Raw genomic sequence first — 16,881 nt, 5'->3', positions numbered from 1 at the left:
GGCTGTATGGGGCCCCAAAATTCCTGATGGCGGCCCTGAGCACAGGCAGGGCTTTTGACACGCAGGTGGGAGGCAGGTACGTGAGAAATAAGCCCACCTGAACCCCTAAGTCCAACTTCATCAAGAGAGACTCGCAACCCGCAATTTCCGGAGCAATGAGTCCACGCAGGCAAAGGCTCTCCCTGGCTACAATAGCCACTCCCCCCCCTTCCCTGGAGTCGAGGTTGATGCCATATCTGAAACCCGGCTGGGCAAATTTCAGAGAGAGGAACACCTCCCTCTGGGCCCAGCCAGGTTTTAGTAATACATGCCAGGTCGGCCTCCTCATCCAGGATCAAATCCCGGATGAGGAGAGCTTTATTTACCACCGATCTGGCATTCAGCAGCAGCAACCTGAGCTCAGGGCCAGAGTTACACTCACCACCAGTACCCAAGATTGGGCTCACAGAGCCAGAACAAGGGACCGTTATTAAGCAACGAGGGGGTTAAGTTATTTGCAATAAGTTTCAATTTCTTCCTTAGCTCCGGTTTACATTTCTTTACATACAAAAAGTGATTGGAATTTATTTTTCACATTGTCGTCATAAATTCTACTCAAGATATAATTTTTCACCTTATTCCATCGTGCCATCAGCTTCTCCAATTTATTTTCATCAAAGTTATTTAATCTTATTTCCATAATTTCGAAGTGGATGTGGTCCACCATGTACCAGTACCAATTCTGGATTGTCCATTTATTGCTATTCTTCCACCCCAATACCACTACTGCTTGAGCGCTTTCCAAAGCTGCTGTTTTGATTTCTTTAAATTCTCGTAATTCCCCATATTTAACTAGTATTGCTAATTCATTTGTAATTATCCAATTAAAGTTTAGCATATTATTTATTTCATTCTGTACTTCCTTCCAAAATTTTTGAACTTCAACACATTCCCAGAGCATATGCATAAAATCTCCTTTTATTTGGCAACCATGCCAGCAATTTCCTTTCCCTTTCCTCTGGAAGTGTGCTAGTTTTACTGGCGTGAAATACCATTTATGTAAAATTTTCCTTCTCATCTCTCTAATTCTTGTATTCTTTATCTTATGTATATTTTCTACTACGTCTTCCATCTCACTTTCATTAATCCGTAATTCATTCTGCCATTATCTTGTTAGGCCTTTAATCACTTCCTCTTCCCCTTGTAATAAGATGCCATAAATATTACTAGCCTGTCCTTTTGAATCATTAATCTTTTCTTTCAATATTTTCTCTAGGCAGTTTTCTTCTCTCAAAAATGCTTCTTTATTCTCACTTTTATTCAAATATTTACATATTGCATTAATCTGCAACCATTTTTGTTGGCCCAACCACCATTCGAAGCGAGTTCTATTAACTCTTCCGTCTGTCTCATATAATTGTTCTATTCTCATTATACTTTTATCCTTTAATTCCTTTTCTTTATATATAATACTTCATGTCTATTCTCTTCAATATGTATTGTGTATTGGACAAAACAAACAAACAAACAAACAAACAAACAAACAAACAAACAAACAAAAACAGTGCCCATTCAATGTTCTTCTAATCAGGAGTAACTTCAGTGGCAATTGCTCTCCGATAAAGAGTGTAACATTTCTCCATTTACAAATATTATTTCTGTTACCTGAGAAATCTAAACTTTATTTCAGACCACTTAAAAGCAATGTTTTTATATTAAGGGTTTAAAATTGTTTTTAAGTATTGGATTTGTACTGTTTCTTGTGAGCAGCTCCTAGTCTTCGGACAGGGGCAGCATACAAATCTAATAAATGAATGAATGAATGAATGAATGAATGAATGAATGAATGAATGAATGAATAAATGTAAAAAGCAAACGTTGCAAGACACACTTGCAAAAAGACTGAACTCACAGGCTCCCGTTTGTGTGGCGTGAGCTCCTTCTCTAAGCCACTGCACCATTCCTTCCCAGCACCTTCCAACAATGAAAGTCAATGTGGGAAGCCAGATTTGTTTAATGATCATATGATTCACTTAACAACTGCAGTAAAAATGTTGCGAAATCAGATGCTAATCATTTAACAACCATCTTGAAGTAGACCCAGAGACAGGGTTTGAGCAATCGGTACTTTTATTCAGCTCAGAGAATAAGTGACAGCTCAGTAAGGTAAAGTGACGATTCAGCGAGTACCGACTGGCTCTGCAGGGAGAAGCCGCTTCTTTTATACTTTTGCGGTTCCCGCCAAAGCGAGAGCCGGCCGCGTCTGAGCCAATCAGGAGCGACTTCCTGCTTGGGCTCAGACAGCGCTGGAAAAGAGGAACAAACTATTTACAGCGTTACAAGGTAGCCATTTCAGGATACAACACCCCTCCCCTCATAGTTGGACCCATCCATCAAGAAAGCCACGTGACGAAGTCGTCCAATCGGTGAGGCCTTCGAGACTCTCGCGCTGACCTGCGCAGTCCATTTTCTCCTTCGCCACTGACTGTGGAGGATGGCTCGCCGCTGTTCTCCCGGTGCGGCGGACTAGGCCTGGCGGGCCCAACGAAGGCCTCGGAGGACGAGGATGGCTCGGCGTCGCTGGATGGTTCCCCCTGGCCCGATAAGTCTCTCTGCGTGTTTCTTAGTTCGGGCAATGTATAAAAGTCTGTTGAGGGGGGAGAGTCCGAGTCAGCGGGTTGTTGTAATTGGTTTTCAGTTCGTTTCCGAATGTGGTCTATGTGTCGTTTCCACAAACGACCATCCTCCAGTTTAACAATATAAGTCTTGGGTGCATTTTGCTTAACAATAATTCCCTTCATCCAGTTTACATTTCCATCAAAGCATTTTACATATACATTTTGACCCAAATACATTTCTCTTTCTGGTTTTATGCACATTTGGTTATTATTCCAACAGAACCTTGGGTTTAACCTGTCTAGTGGTGACCTCAACTTTCTCCCCATCAATAACTCTGCAGGGCTTACATGTGTGTGCGAGTTAGGGGTAATGTGCTGGGTTAATAAGAATTGGTCCAAGTTCTGTTGCACATCTCCAGGGCCTGACCTGTGCAATGCCTCTTTTGCCACCCTTACGTAACGTTCTGCCAACCCGTTAGCCCAGGGCGAGTAAGGCGAGATGAGGGCATGTCTGACCCCCAGGCCATCTAGAAATAATTCGAATTGCCTGGCTGTTAGTTGTGGTCCATTGTCAGACACCAATAGATCAGGGCAACCATGGGATGCAAACAGTCTGCTCAATACCTTGATAGTGGCACTTGTGGTTATGTTGTTCATTGCTATTATTTCCAACCATTTGGAGAAAGCATCAACCACTATTAGGAAATACTGAGACCCCACTGGGCCAGCAAAATCAATGTGGATCCTAGACCAAGGGCCAGCAGGCTGTTCCCACTCAGCCGGAGTTGTTTTGGGGGGATTGGGCCTAGACTCTTGGCACGGGTCACACTTTGAAACCCAACTTTCAATATCAGCATCAAGCCCTGGCCACCATAAATGCCCCCTTGCTAGGCTCTTCATCCTGACAATCCCAGGATGGCCCACGTGTAACATTCTGAGTACCTTTTCCCTTAGGCGTTTGGGGATGATCACTCTATCCCCCCACAGCAAACAACCTTTTACATATGACAATTCAAGCCTTTTGTTCTTAAAATCACACAATTCAGGTTTAACAATATCATTTTGCCATCCCTTTAGAACACAGTTCACTACTTGTTTCAGGATTTGGTCTTGCTGCGTGTGTGCAGCTACCTCTTTTGCTGTGGTTAGTGGGTTTTCCTCGAGTTCTATCATTAGCACGTCTGTGGTTGGAACAGGGTCTTCTACCAAGTCTGCTATGGGGCATCTGCTGAGGCCGTCTGCATGATTGATTTCCTTCCCCCCCTTGTGGGTGAGCTCATACTGATACCCAGAGAGGAAAAGGGCCCATCTGATTAGTCTTGGAGACATAAAAGGTGGAGTGGGCTTGTTGGGGGCTAGCAGGCCTAGTAGGGGTTTGTGGTCAGTGACTAGCTCAAAATTTCTTCCAAAAATGTAATTGTGAAACTTCTTTACCCCTGCCACTAATGCCAGAGCCTCCTTGTCTAACTGGCTATAATTTCTCTCCGTGCTGGTCATGGTTCTTGAAAAAAATGCTATTGGGGCCTCTGTCTGATTAGGTAGAACGTGAGCTAGGACTCCTCCTATGCCGTACGGCGAAGCGTCGCACGTGAGCCTAATGGGTAGTGAGGCACTATATTGGACTACTACACTTTTAGAAGTTAGTAAATTTTTTATTTGAGCAAAGGCTTCACGTTCAATTTTCCCCCATGTCCAGCGGGCTTCCTTCTGGAGTAAACGATGGAGAGGCTCTGCTACTGTTGCCTTCTGCTTTAAAAAAACGGAATAAAAATTAAGGAGGCCCAAAAATGCTTGCAACTCACTCTTATCTCGTGGCTCTGGGGCTTCTCTAATTGCTCTCAGCTTCTCAGTTGTGGGGTGGATACCTTCCTTATCTATTTTATATCCTAGGAATTCAATACTGTTAGTTCCCCAGACACATTTATCAGGCTTGATTCGTAACCCTTTGTCCTGTAGCCTCTTAAGTACTTCCCTTATTCTTTTGTTCACTTGTTCCTGGTTTTCCCCTGCAATTAAGATGTCATCAAAATATGGGATGGCCCCATTTACCCCTGACAATAGGCGTTCCATGATGCTCTGGAATATCCCTGGGGCTATGCTCACCCCAAACTGTAACCTCGTGCATTTGAAAGCCCCCCTGTGCGTTACAATTGTTTGAGCGTTTGCTGTTTGTTCATCGACCGGAAGTTGCTGGTAAGCCTGCGCCAGGTCGATCTTTGCGAACCTTTTCCCCTCCCCCAGGGAGTGTAAGAGTTGTTGCACAACCGGAATGGGGTAGGGGTGGTGTTGGAGTGCCTTATTCAGGGTTGATTTGTAATCAGCGCAAACTCTTAAGGAGCCATCTGGCTTCAGGGGTGTCACTATGGGAGTTTCCCATGGCCCCTGTTCCACAGGGACCAAGATACCTTGACTAATGAGTTTGTCCAGCTGTAAGTCTAGCTTGGGGAGAAGCGGGAGGGGAACCCTGCGAGGTTTCAGTCTAACTGGTGGGACCTTGGGGTCAATAGAGAAAGATATGGGGGTTCCCTTATACAATCCTAAGGTGGGGCTGAACACTTCAGGGAACTCTTTCACAAAGTTAGGCATAATATCACAGTTTACATTACACACACCCGAAATTTCAATCCCCAACGGTTCCATCCATGCTAGCCCTAGCAGGGAGTGTTTGGCCCCCGTCACAATAAGCATGGGAAGGGTACATTTGACATTCTTAAATACAATAGGTACATTTGCAGTTCCCAGGACCGAGATTACCCCCCCTTGGAAGTCTCTGATCACCAAAGAGGTTTGAATTAGGTCAGCCTCAGACACATTAGGCATATATAGCTTAAATTTTTCCCAGGGCATGATGGTATATCTCGAACCCGTATCTAGCTCCATTGAGCAAGGCTGGTTATTTAGCAACAACGAGATAACAATTTTAGCCCCCTTCTTGGTTGCCGTGTTATTCACGGAATATTGAGAGTTACCTCTATTGTAGTCTCGGTTAGCGGTGGGGTAATTCCTTTGACCCGAGATGCGGAACGGTCTCCTTTCTCGCGATTGGGGGGGGTGGTTTTGGGGTCGCTGGTATTGTTGTGTGGCAAAAGTTTCTTCTGGTGCCGTTGCCCTGCATGCGATGGCGATGTGGCCTCTCCGGTTGCAACGGCGGCAAGTGGTGTCGCGGAACGGGCATCGATGGCGCTGGTGATTTCCCCGGCAGCCCGCGCAGGGGGCTGGATGAGTAGCTCTAGGGTGTCTCGGTTGGTCTTGCAGGAGGAGGCAGTCGTCTCCGTTGCTAGTTAGCTGGCCGCGGACGTCTGTTCCCATGGCGCTGGGAGACTCGGCGTCGATTTTGGCAATGGTTTCTCGCCTTCCGTGCTCTTTTAATTCTCTTGCCGCTGCGTCGGCTGCTTCCGCGGTTTGCGCTAATTTGATTACGGTTTGTAGAGTCGGCTCATCTTCGGTGAGGAGTTTACTTCTCACTGTGTGGTTCTTCATGCCGAAAATCAAGGCGTCGGTGAGGCGAGCTTCCGGATCTTGAAACTTGCATTGAGCGAGTACCGTTCGAAGCCGCGTTGTGAATTGGCTTATCGACTCGGTTTCTCTCTGAGCCATCATGTGAAATTGATGCCGGTAAACCACGGCTGGTCTGGTTGGTTTAAAATGGCTCGCTAGTTTCTGTTGAAGGACGTCCCACGCTGTGGCTCTTGCTTGTTCTGGTTCGGTGAGAGTTTGGGCAAGTCTACGGATCTCTGCGCCGCAGTAGTTTAGAAAAATAGCCCGTCTGCGATCGGCTCCGGCGTCCTGCATTCCCGCCGCCTCGAGGAATATCTCGAAGGTGGCCATGTACTCGTCCCAAGTCATTTTCTCGGCATCGAAAAGTTCTGGAGCCTGGCCGATCTGGATTTTGTCCATGTTGCACGCGAAGTTCTTCCGTTCGTTCGTCGCCAGTGAAGTAGACCCAGAGACAGGGTTTGAGCAATCGGTACTTTTATTCAGCTCAGAGAATAAGTGACAGCTCAGTAAGGTAAAGTGACGATTCAGCGAGTACCGACTGGCTCTGCAGGGAGAAGCCGCTTCTTTTATACTTTTGCGGTTCCCGCCAAAGCGAGAGCCGGCCGCGTCTGAGCCAATCAGGAGCGACTTCCTGCTTGGGCTCAGACAGCGCTGGAAAAGAGGAACAAACTATTTACAGCGTTACAAGGTAGCCATTTCAGGATACAACACATCTCTCATAGACTAGACTAGACCAGACCAGACCAGACCAGAACAGAACAGAACAGAACAGAATATATTTATATTGGGAAAGTGTGATTGGACACACAAGGAATTTCTCTTGGTGCATACAGCGACAAAAGTTCCAATCTGAATTGTGATTGTAAGTGGAAGATGTGATTCTCTTAACAACAGTGATTCATTTAATAATTGTGGCAAATTAAAATGTAAAATTGGGCCACCTGTTGGACAACCACCTTGTTTAATAACAGAAATTCTGGTCATAAATTGTGGTCATACATAAATCAAGGTCTACCTGTATCGTTCAGACTTGTGGCTTTATTTCCATTTCTATCTCTATGGCAGTGTTTCCCAACCTTGGCAACTTGGAGATATTTGGACTTCAACTCTCAGAATTTCCCAGCCACCATTCGCTGGCTGGGGAATTCTGGGAGTTGAAGTCCAAATATCTTCAAGTTGCCAAGGTTGGGAAACACTGCTCTATGGGATGGATTTTTGCAATACAAATAAAATGCTTAGGATATCTAACCTAAGTCTTGGCGGGAACATTCAGCAGGTTACATATTATGTAAAATTTTGGGGTCAGTAATAAAAGACAGAAAAGATAAATAGCAAAGCAGATTACACCACTGTTTCTCAAACATGGCAGCTTTAAGTTGTGTGGACTTCAACTCCCAGAATTGCCCATGCTGGCTAGGGAATTCTGGGAGTTGAAGTCCACACATCTTAAAAGTTGCCATGTTTGAGGACCACCGAATTATAGGAATGTTATATGTTCTCAAGATTGTAATAAACAGTATGTTTTGACAGAGGTCTTGCCTTTGGAAGTCTGTATTTCTCTCGCAAGTGGACCCGCAAAACAGCTCGTCCAGCCTTCTTTTGTGCATACTCTGCATCTCTTTCCATCCTGAAGGCACAAAGGGGAGGTTTTGTTAGAATCAACCAAACATCTCCAGCTAAATATCAGGCTGTGGGTCGCTCTTAAGGAGCATCCGGAAGCAACTTCTGGATTCATTCATCTTTTTAGAACAGAGGTGGCAAACTCTATTTCATTGAGGGCCGCATTGGGGTTGTGTTTGACCTCGGAGGGGGTGTGGCCAGGAGGCGTGGCCTGCATGATAGAAACATAGAAACATAGAAGTCTGACGGCAGAAAAAGACCTCATGGTCCATCTAGTCTGCCCTTATACTATTTTCTGTATTTTACCTTAGGATGGATATATGTTTATCCCAGGCATGTTTAAATTCAGTTACTGTGGATTTATCTACCACGTCTGCTGGAAGTTTGTTCCAAGGATCTACTACTCTTTCAGTCAAATAATATTTTCTCATGTTGCTTTTGATCTTTCCCCCAACTAACTTCAGATTGTGTCCCCTTGTTCTTGTGTTCACTTTCCTATTAAAAACACTTCCCTCCTGGACCTTATTTAACCTTTTAACATATTTAAATGTTTCGATCATGTCCCCCCTTTTCCTTCTGTCCTCTAGACTATACAGATTGGGTTCATTAAATCTTTCCTGATACGTTTTATGCTTAAGACCTTCCACCATTCTTGTAGCCCGTCTTTGGACCCGTTCAATTTTGTCAATATCTTTTTGTAGGTGAGGTCTCCAGAACTGAACACAGTATTCCAAATGTGGTCTCACCAGCACTCTATATATGATGTCACTGGAGATGTCACATAGTGGCCCAACATGGAGCTCGGAGGGACCATGTGAGCTCTGTTTTCAGCTAGGACAGCCTCCTGCAACCCTCTGCCAGTAAAAATGGAGCTCAGGGAGATGGCACACGGCCCTTGTGAACTCTGTTTTTGGCTAGGACAGCCTCCTGCAACCGTTCGTCGTCGAAAATGGAGCTCAGGCCGGTCCTTTGCTATTTCTTGGGTGGCCCCGTGGGCTACATCTAATCATCCATAACAGAGGGATACAATCTAGGACTAAGGAGGTACTGATACCACTTTATAATGCCCTTGTCAGACCACATCTAGAGTTCTGCATTTAATTTTGGACTCTACACTACAAAAAAGACATTGAAACTCTGGAAAAAGTACAGAAGAGGGCAACCAGAATGATAATGGGACTGGAAACCAAAACATACGAGGAAAGACTGCAGGAACTGGGCATGGATAGTCTAGTGAAGAGGAGGTCCAGGGGGGGACATGATAGCAGTCTTCAAATACTTGAGGGGCTGTCACAGTGAGGAGGGGTGTCACACTGTTTTCCAAAGCACCAGAGGGCCAGACAAGGAGCAACGGATGGAAGCTGACCAAGGAAAGATTCAACCTTTCTGAAGAACTTTCTGACAGTGAGAGCGATCAACTGGTGGAATGGCCTGCTTGTGAACTCCCCAACACTGGAGACCTTCAAGAAGAGACTGGACTACCATATGTCTGGGATGATATAGGGTCTCCTGCACCAGCAGGAGGTTGGACTAGAAGACCCACAGGGTCCCTTCCAACACAAACTATAAATAAATAAATAAATAAAAATAAATCCTGCAGGCCGGCTCTGGCCACTTGGCCCTGAATTAGATATGCCTCAATAGAAGAACTCTCAAAATCAAAATTATTTATTTATATTGACTAATATGGCTGCCTACACTTCATGTTGAGTGGAGTTAGTTATCCAGTTTTGAATCCATCTGGAAATGTTGCTGTCCATCCCACGTTTTTCTACTTTATTTAGTAGTAGGTTATGGTCTAATTTGTCAAAAGCCTTACTGAAGTCCAAGTAAACCACATTGACAGCATTCCCCTGATCCACTAATTTTGTCACTTTGTCGAAGAGTGCTATAAGATTAGTCTGGCATGATCTGTTTTTGACAAACCCATGTTGGCTTTTGTTTATTACTTTGTTTGCTCCTAGGTGTTTGTTGACTCCTTACTTGCATAGTTCCCTCTAAGCTGAGCAGTGAGCAATCGCTCACTTAAAAATCATCATCAACTCAGAGTTTTCCAAACCTGCCCAGAAGCTGAGAGGGAAAGAGTGAGAGGGAAGGAGAGAGAGAGGAAGAGAGAGAAACAGATAGAAAAAAGAGAGGAAGGAAAAGAGAAAGAAAAAGAATGGGAGTAAGGAAGAGAGAAAGAAAATCAAAATCTAGTTTGAAACTAGCTCAACTATTTAAGTGGCATTTTGATATTGATAGAGTTGCCCTATTATGAGCTCACTGTTATAGACACACAGTACAGTACAGTATTTTATTTTGAAATTCTCTGAGGCAAAACAGGGTGGGTTTTTTATTTGTTTGCTTGTTTGTTCATTTATTTATTATTTCTGTGCCGCCCAGTCCCGAAGGGACTGCCACTCAGACACTATACTTTTCCGCCCACCCCCCAAAAAAATTAGAGGGAACACTGCTTACTTGATTATCTTTTCCAAAATCTTCCCTGGCATTGAAGCCAGGGTAATAGATCTGTAGTTTCTGTGGATCTGTTTTTTTTAATATAATTTGAATGGATTCCACCTCATTCAAAAGCCATGACTAAAAGGTATCTTCCTTAAATGTAGTGTAGAAAGACAGCTGTCTTAGTTTACGATAGCCAAAAATCAGGAGCCTGGTAGCATCTTTTCAGATTAATCAATTTTATTTTGATTAATCTTGACTCCCTCAACTTCTGATCGTTAAAATCAAATAGCCCTAGTAGAAACCAAGTAACTTCATTAAAAGTATTGAATGAATCCAGATCATGAAAGATCTGGACATATTTTTCATTTTCCCATGAAAGAAAGAGAATTCCTTTAAAATTTTATGTGGCTTGAGGTTTTGTGCAGAGGACCACTACTAAATATAACCCCGGAGAGTCAAATTCCATAGAACATTAACCTCTCACCTCTAATCACCTTACAGTGTAGCTTTAGCTAAGCATTATGTAATTGATCATTAGTGAAATGGTCCCAGGACTTGAAATTCAATTATTTTTGTAGCTATAATAGTAGTAGCGATATGCTTTCATTTCATTTCCTATGGTTGAGTACTAATACTAGTATTACTACTAACAGTATATTGATTTTGCACATTTCATAAAAACACTAATTGGTATTTAAAATGTTAATTTTGTAGATAGCTTCCTATGTCATTATATAAATATCAGAGTAAACATATTTTTTAAGGAAGAGCACAGTACTTTTAAACTTTAAGAGGCAGATGCATATTACCTTTGCCATTTAGTTTAGATTAGATTAACAGAGTTGGAAGGGACCTTGTAGGTCATCTAGTCCAACCCCCCCTCCCACATACATCCAAGCAGGAGACAATACAGTGTTCCCTCGATTTTCACGGGTTTGAATTTAGCGAAACCACGGTTTTTCAAAAATATTAATTAAAAAATACTTGCAGTTTTTTCCCCTAGACCATGGATTTTCCCACCCGATGACGTCATATGTCATCACCAAACTTCCGTTCACCTTTAATAAATATTTTTTAAATAAACTTTAATAAATAAAATGATGAATAATAATCTAAATGGTTGCTAAGGGAACGGAAAATTGTAATTTAGGGTTTTAAAGTGTTAAGGGAAGGCTTGTGATACCGTTCATAACCAAAAATAGTGTATTTACTTCCGCATTTCTACTTTGTGGAAATTCGACATTTGCGGGCAGTCTCGGAATGTATTCCCTATGAAAAGTGAGGGAACACTGTACACCATTTTTGACAAACGGCAGTCTAATTTCTTCTCGAAAGTCTCCAGTGATAAAGCTCACAGAACTTCTGAAGGCATAGAAACATAGAAACATAGAAGACTGACGGCAGAAAAAGACCTCATGGTCCATCTAGTCTGCCCTTATACTATTTCCTGTATTTTATCTTACAATGGATATATGTTTATCCCAGGCGTGTTTAAATTCAGTTACTGTGGATGTACCACGTCTGCTGGAAGTTTGTTCCAAGCATCTACTACTCTTTCAGTAAAATAATATTTTCTCATGTTGCTTTTGATCTTTCCCCCAACTAACTTCAGATTGTGTCTCCTCGTTCTTGTGTTCACATTCCTATTAAAAACACTTCCCTCCTGGACCTTATTTAACCCTTTAACATATTTAAATGTTTCGATCATGTCCCCCCGTTTCCTTCTGTCCTCCAGACTATACAGATTGAGTTCATTAAGGCAATAATAAATAATAATAATAATAATAATAATAATAATAATAATAATATATTAGATTTGTATGCCGCCCCTCTCCGAAGACTCGGGGCGGCTCACAACACGATAAAAACAGTATTATACAGGCACAAATCTAATATTAAAAAAAACTAAAAACCCTATCATAATTAAAAACCAAACAGCACATACATACCAAACATAAAGTATAATAAGCCTGGGGGAAAGGTGTCTCAAATCCCCCATGCCTGGCGGTATAGGTGGGTCTTAAGTAGTTGACGAAAGACAAGGAGGGTGGGAGCAATTCTAATCTCCGGGGGGAGTTGATTCCAGAGGGCCGGGGCCGCCACAGAGAAGGCTCTTCCCCTGGGGCCCGCCAGATGACATTGTTTTGTCGACGGGACCCGGAGAAGGCCAACTCTGTGGGACCTTATTGGCCACTGGGATTCGTGCGGTAGCAGGCAGTTCCGGAGGTATTCTGGTCCAATGCAAGCTATTCTGTTGGTTGACTATTCTCACTGTCAGTAAATTTCTCCTTATTCCTAGGTTGAATCTCTCCTTGATCAGTTTCCATCCATTATTCCTTGTCTGGCCTTCAGGTGCTTGGAGAAATTGCTTGACCCCGTCTCCTTCAAATATTGAAACACTGCTATCATGTCTCCCCTGATCCTTTTCTTCACTAGAGTAGCCAAGCCCAATTCCTGCAACCGTTTATCGTATGTTATAGTCTCAATTATCTTGGTTGCTCTTCTCTGCACTTTTGTTTCAAAATAGAGCAAATCTAACTTAACTAGCTCCCACAAAGCAATTTTTAAAAATTTCAATCAATGCAGGAAAAGAAAAATTCTTAACAGTGTTTTGATTCAGACGAGCTCTAAGGAAATCTATGAAATTCCGAAGCTTGTAACTGTGATTACATTTGGGAAATATATCGGGTACATTATGTATTTCTCTTTCTCCAACCTAGAAATCTGGAGGAAGAGGAACATTCAAAGGAAAAGGTCCCATTTCAGTGGTGATTCTATTAAAAGCATCGGGAGACTAAGTAGTGGTACAGCCTAAAACACAAGCATTAAAGTACAGCATTAAAGTACATCAGTATAGTCTGGAGGACAGAAGAAAAAGGGGGGACATGATCGAAACATTTAAATATGTCAAAGGGTTAAATAAGGTTCAGGAGGGAAGGAAAGTGAACACAAGAACAAGGGGACACAATCTGAAATTAGTTGGGGGAAAGATCAAAAGCAACATGAGAAAATATTATTTTACTGAAAGAGTAGTAGATCCTTGGAACAAACTTCCAGCAGACGTGGTTGGTAAATCCACAGTAACTGAATTTAAACATACAGCCTAAGATAAAATACAGGAAATAGTATAAGGGCAGACTAGATGTACCATGAGGTCTTTTTCTGCCGTCAATCTTCTATGTTTCTATGGTTCTATTAAAGTAAACCGCACCAAACTTGATTGCAGGAAATATAACTTCAGCAACAGTGGTCAATGCCTGGATTGCAGTACCTGAATCTGTGGTTTCTTCCCCAATACCCTCTCCCCCAACTTTAATCTTAGACTATCTACAGTTAAACATAGAAACATAGAAGATTGACGGCAGAAAAAGACCTCATGGTCCATCTAGTCTGCCCTTATAGTATTTCCTGTATTTTATTTTAGGATGGATATATGTTTATCCCAGGCATGTTTAAATTCGGTTACTGTGGATTTACCAACCACGTCTGCTGGAAGTTTGTTCCAAGCATCTACTATTCTTTCAGTCAAATAATATTTTCTCACGTTGCTTCTGATCTTTCCCCCAACTAACCTCAGATTGTGCCCCCTTGTTCTTGTGTTCACTTTCCTATTAAAAACACTTCCCATCTGAACCTTATTTAACCTTTTAACATATTTAAATGTTTTGATCATGTCCCCCCCTTTCCCTTCTGTCCTCCAGACTATACAGATGGAGTTCATTAAGTCTTTCCTGATAGGTTTTATGCTTAAGACCTTCCACCATTTTTAGACCCGTTTAATTGACCTCACTCCATTCCTAAGAGATCTGTAATGGGCGTGTATAAGCACACTATCATGCTTACTGTCCTAATGTTCCCTTTTATAGAATAGAATAGAGTAGAATTGGCCAAGTGTGATTGGACACACAAGGAATTTGTCTTGGTGCGTATCCATTTCATGTATTAATAACCATGTTTATCCCTATATCTAATACATGCTTGACTAAACAAACAAACAAACAAATAAATAATAAATAATTTTTTTAAAAAAATTAAAGCATCTGCCTCCCTTGATCTCTAGTCTTGTGAATTTAGCAATCTAAATCAGTTTACACACTGAAAACATAGAGAATGTGTTACTTACTTCTCCTCTATCACCTGCTTTTGATATTCTTCAAATTCTTCCCTGGTCATTCCTGCTGCAGCCGCTGGGTCAGCAGGGGCTTCCTCTTTCTTTTCTTCGCCCCCTCCAGAAAGCCCCAGGTTTTTCACCTGGTTACTCAACATGCTTTTCATCAGGAAAGCCATGGTCTCCCCTTTTGCTTTTCACCTTGCCGAGTAGAGGTGAAAAAACCCCAAATGCGCCACGCCACCAGGAAACCCACAGCCCGAAGGGAAAAAGAACGGACCAATCAACAAATGAAATTTCACCAGCCCCGAACAAGCTCTTCTAGGGCACAGCATTAAGGGAAAACTCTGTGCCAGAAACAGTTCGTCAACTTTAATCTGGATTAAGGCGGTGTGTACTCCTTAGCCGCCCGAGGCAGATGGTTCAGATTACCAGGTGGGGAGGGACGCAAACATCATTAGATTTCGTATTTACTTTTTTGTATTAATGCCTTAATCTAATTTTTTATTCTTTCAAGAGACGCGGAGCATCGGTTGGGCCGGAGATGGGGGAGAAAGAGGGATGGGAAATAATAGAGATCTAATTTGTTTTTCCTTTGTTCACATACATTCAGGCATAAAATAAGCCACTAATAGCTCTATTGTTTGAATTCTAATAGCTGGACTTGACTGATTGTGTGAATTTTGTGGAGCAGGTCAACAATAAATCAGATTAGAAAGATCCAAAAGATTTTACTGGTTTTGGAGGGAGCAGCAAGATCCTTCTTTAAATGACGACCAATCCTTTTATTCATGGATATTTTATCCACTGGCATTAAGTCCCTCCAGTATATTTTTTCCAGACTTTGGTGATTATAATTTTATGGCAGAGCACAACATTCTGTCTCTCTCTACAGTTGTGGTCTCTAAAGATTTAGCACATTTTAGTGATTTGTTAATGACAGCTATGAATCTCTCTGGAGGTTTTACTACAATAACTTCTAGGTTACTATTATTTTCCAGGTCAAATCAAGAGTTTTATCCTCTCAAACGGCTGTGTTTTTGAGACCTATTGATCCACAAGCTAGCCCAGGGGTGGGCAATTAATTTTGCCATAGGGCCGCATGAGAAATTGGGATGTTTTAGAGGGCCAGACTAATATAATTAACTCAGTTCTACCCCATATTGTATACAGTGGTCCCCCGATTATTGCGAGGGTTCCGTTCCAGGACCCCTCGCAATGATCGGTTTTTCGCGAAGTAGCGGTGCGGAAGTAAAAACACCATCTGTGCATGCGCAGATGGTGTTTTTACTTCCGCCGCAGCAGCGAGGAGCCGAAGATTGGGGTTTCCCCGCCGCCCACGCAAACTCCTCGCTGCTGCCGCGCCCGCCGCTTGTCTTGTCTGCCGCCTGCCTGCCCACGCGCCCGCCGCTCGCCCGCCCTTCGCCCGCCCACGCCGTTCGCTCACGCCGCTTCCCAGCTGAGTCCTGAAGCCAAACGCGGATGGCGTGGGCGGGCGAAGGGCGGGCGAGCGGCAGCGAGGAGTTTGCGTGGGCGGTGGGGAAACCGCAGCGCCGCTTCCCAGCTGAGTCCTGAAGCCAAACGCGGAAGTTCGCCTTTGCCTTCTGGCTTCAGGACTCAGCTGGGAAGCGGCGCGAGCTAACGGCGTGGGCGGGCGAAGGGCGGGCGAGCGGGCAGGCAGGCGGCGGACAAGCGGCGGGTGGACAAGACAAGCGGCGGGCCCGGCAGCAGCGAGGAGTTTGCGTGGGCGGTGGGGAAACTCCTCGCTGATGCCCGCCGCTCGCCCTCCCGCCAGCAAGAGGGGGAAGACCCAGGGAAGCCGCCCAGCAGCTGATCTGCCCGGCGCCATCTACGCATGCGTGGCCATAGAAAAAAGGGCGCGCATGCGCAGATGGTGTTTTTACTTCCGGGTTGAAAAATCGCCATATAGCTGTTCGCAATGATCGGGATCGCGATACCCGGGGGATCACTGTATTATTTTATTTTTTATTTATTCAATTTTTATGCTGCCCTTCTCCTTAGACTCAGGGCAGCTTACAACATGTTAGCAATAGCACTTTTTAACAGAGCCAGCATATTGCCCCCACAATCCGGGTCCTCATTTTACCCATCTGGGAAGGATGGAAGGCTGAGTCAACCTTGAGCCGGTGATGAGATTTGAATCGCTGACCTACAGATCTAGTCAGCTTCAGTGGCCTGCAGTACTGCACTCTACCTGCTGCGCCATCCCGTTGCTTCTGATCTTTCCAACTAACTTCAGATTGTCCCCCCTTGTCCTTGTGTTCACTTTCCTATTAAAAAACACTTCCCTCCTGAACCTTATTTAACCCTTTAACATATTTAAATGTTTCGATCATGTCCCCTCTTTCTCCAGACTATACAGATTGACTTCGTTCAGTCTTTCCTGATAATTTTTATGCTTAAGATTTTCCACCATTTTTGCAGCCCGTCTTTGGACCCGTTAAATTTTATCAATATCTTTTTGTAGTTGAGTCTCCAGAACTGAACACAGTATTGTGGTCTCACCGGACATATACAGTTCCTGCAACCATTCATGTTTTAGCTTCTAGTCCCCTAATCATCTTTGTTGCTCTTCTCTGCACTCTTTCTGTT

The 16,881-nt window shown here is 43.5% G+C and overlaps 1 protein-coding gene across 1 annotated transcript in view; it reads right to left on the bottom strand.

The window, feature by feature from the left end:
* CPLX4 (complexin 4) overlaps window positions 1-14,447 on the bottom strand; it is a 32,739-nt gene extending 18,292 nt beyond the window's left edge. Inside the window, exons 1-2 of the mRNA XM_070736402.1 lie at window positions 14,284-14,447; window positions 7,635-7,722 (exon numbers count right to left, since the gene is read on the bottom strand). Coding sequence (XP_070592503.1) covers window positions 7,635-7,722; window positions 14,284-14,447 — 252 coding nt within the window. The remainder of the gene's footprint in view (window positions 1-7,634; window positions 7,723-14,283) is intronic.
* Window positions 14,448-16,881: the final 2,434 nt, after the last annotated feature.

Source organism: Erythrolamprus reginae, chromosome 2 (assembly GCF_031021105.1).
Source record: "Erythrolamprus reginae isolate rEryReg1 chromosome 2, rEryReg1.hap1, whole genome shotgun sequence".
In the NCBI taxonomy this organism is placed as follows: domain Eukaryota; kingdom Metazoa; phylum Chordata; class Lepidosauria; order Squamata; family Dipsadidae; genus Erythrolamprus; species Erythrolamprus reginae.
The sequence above is the reverse complement of the archived record's forward strand: the minus strand, read 5'-3'. Positions and strand labels throughout refer to the sequence as shown.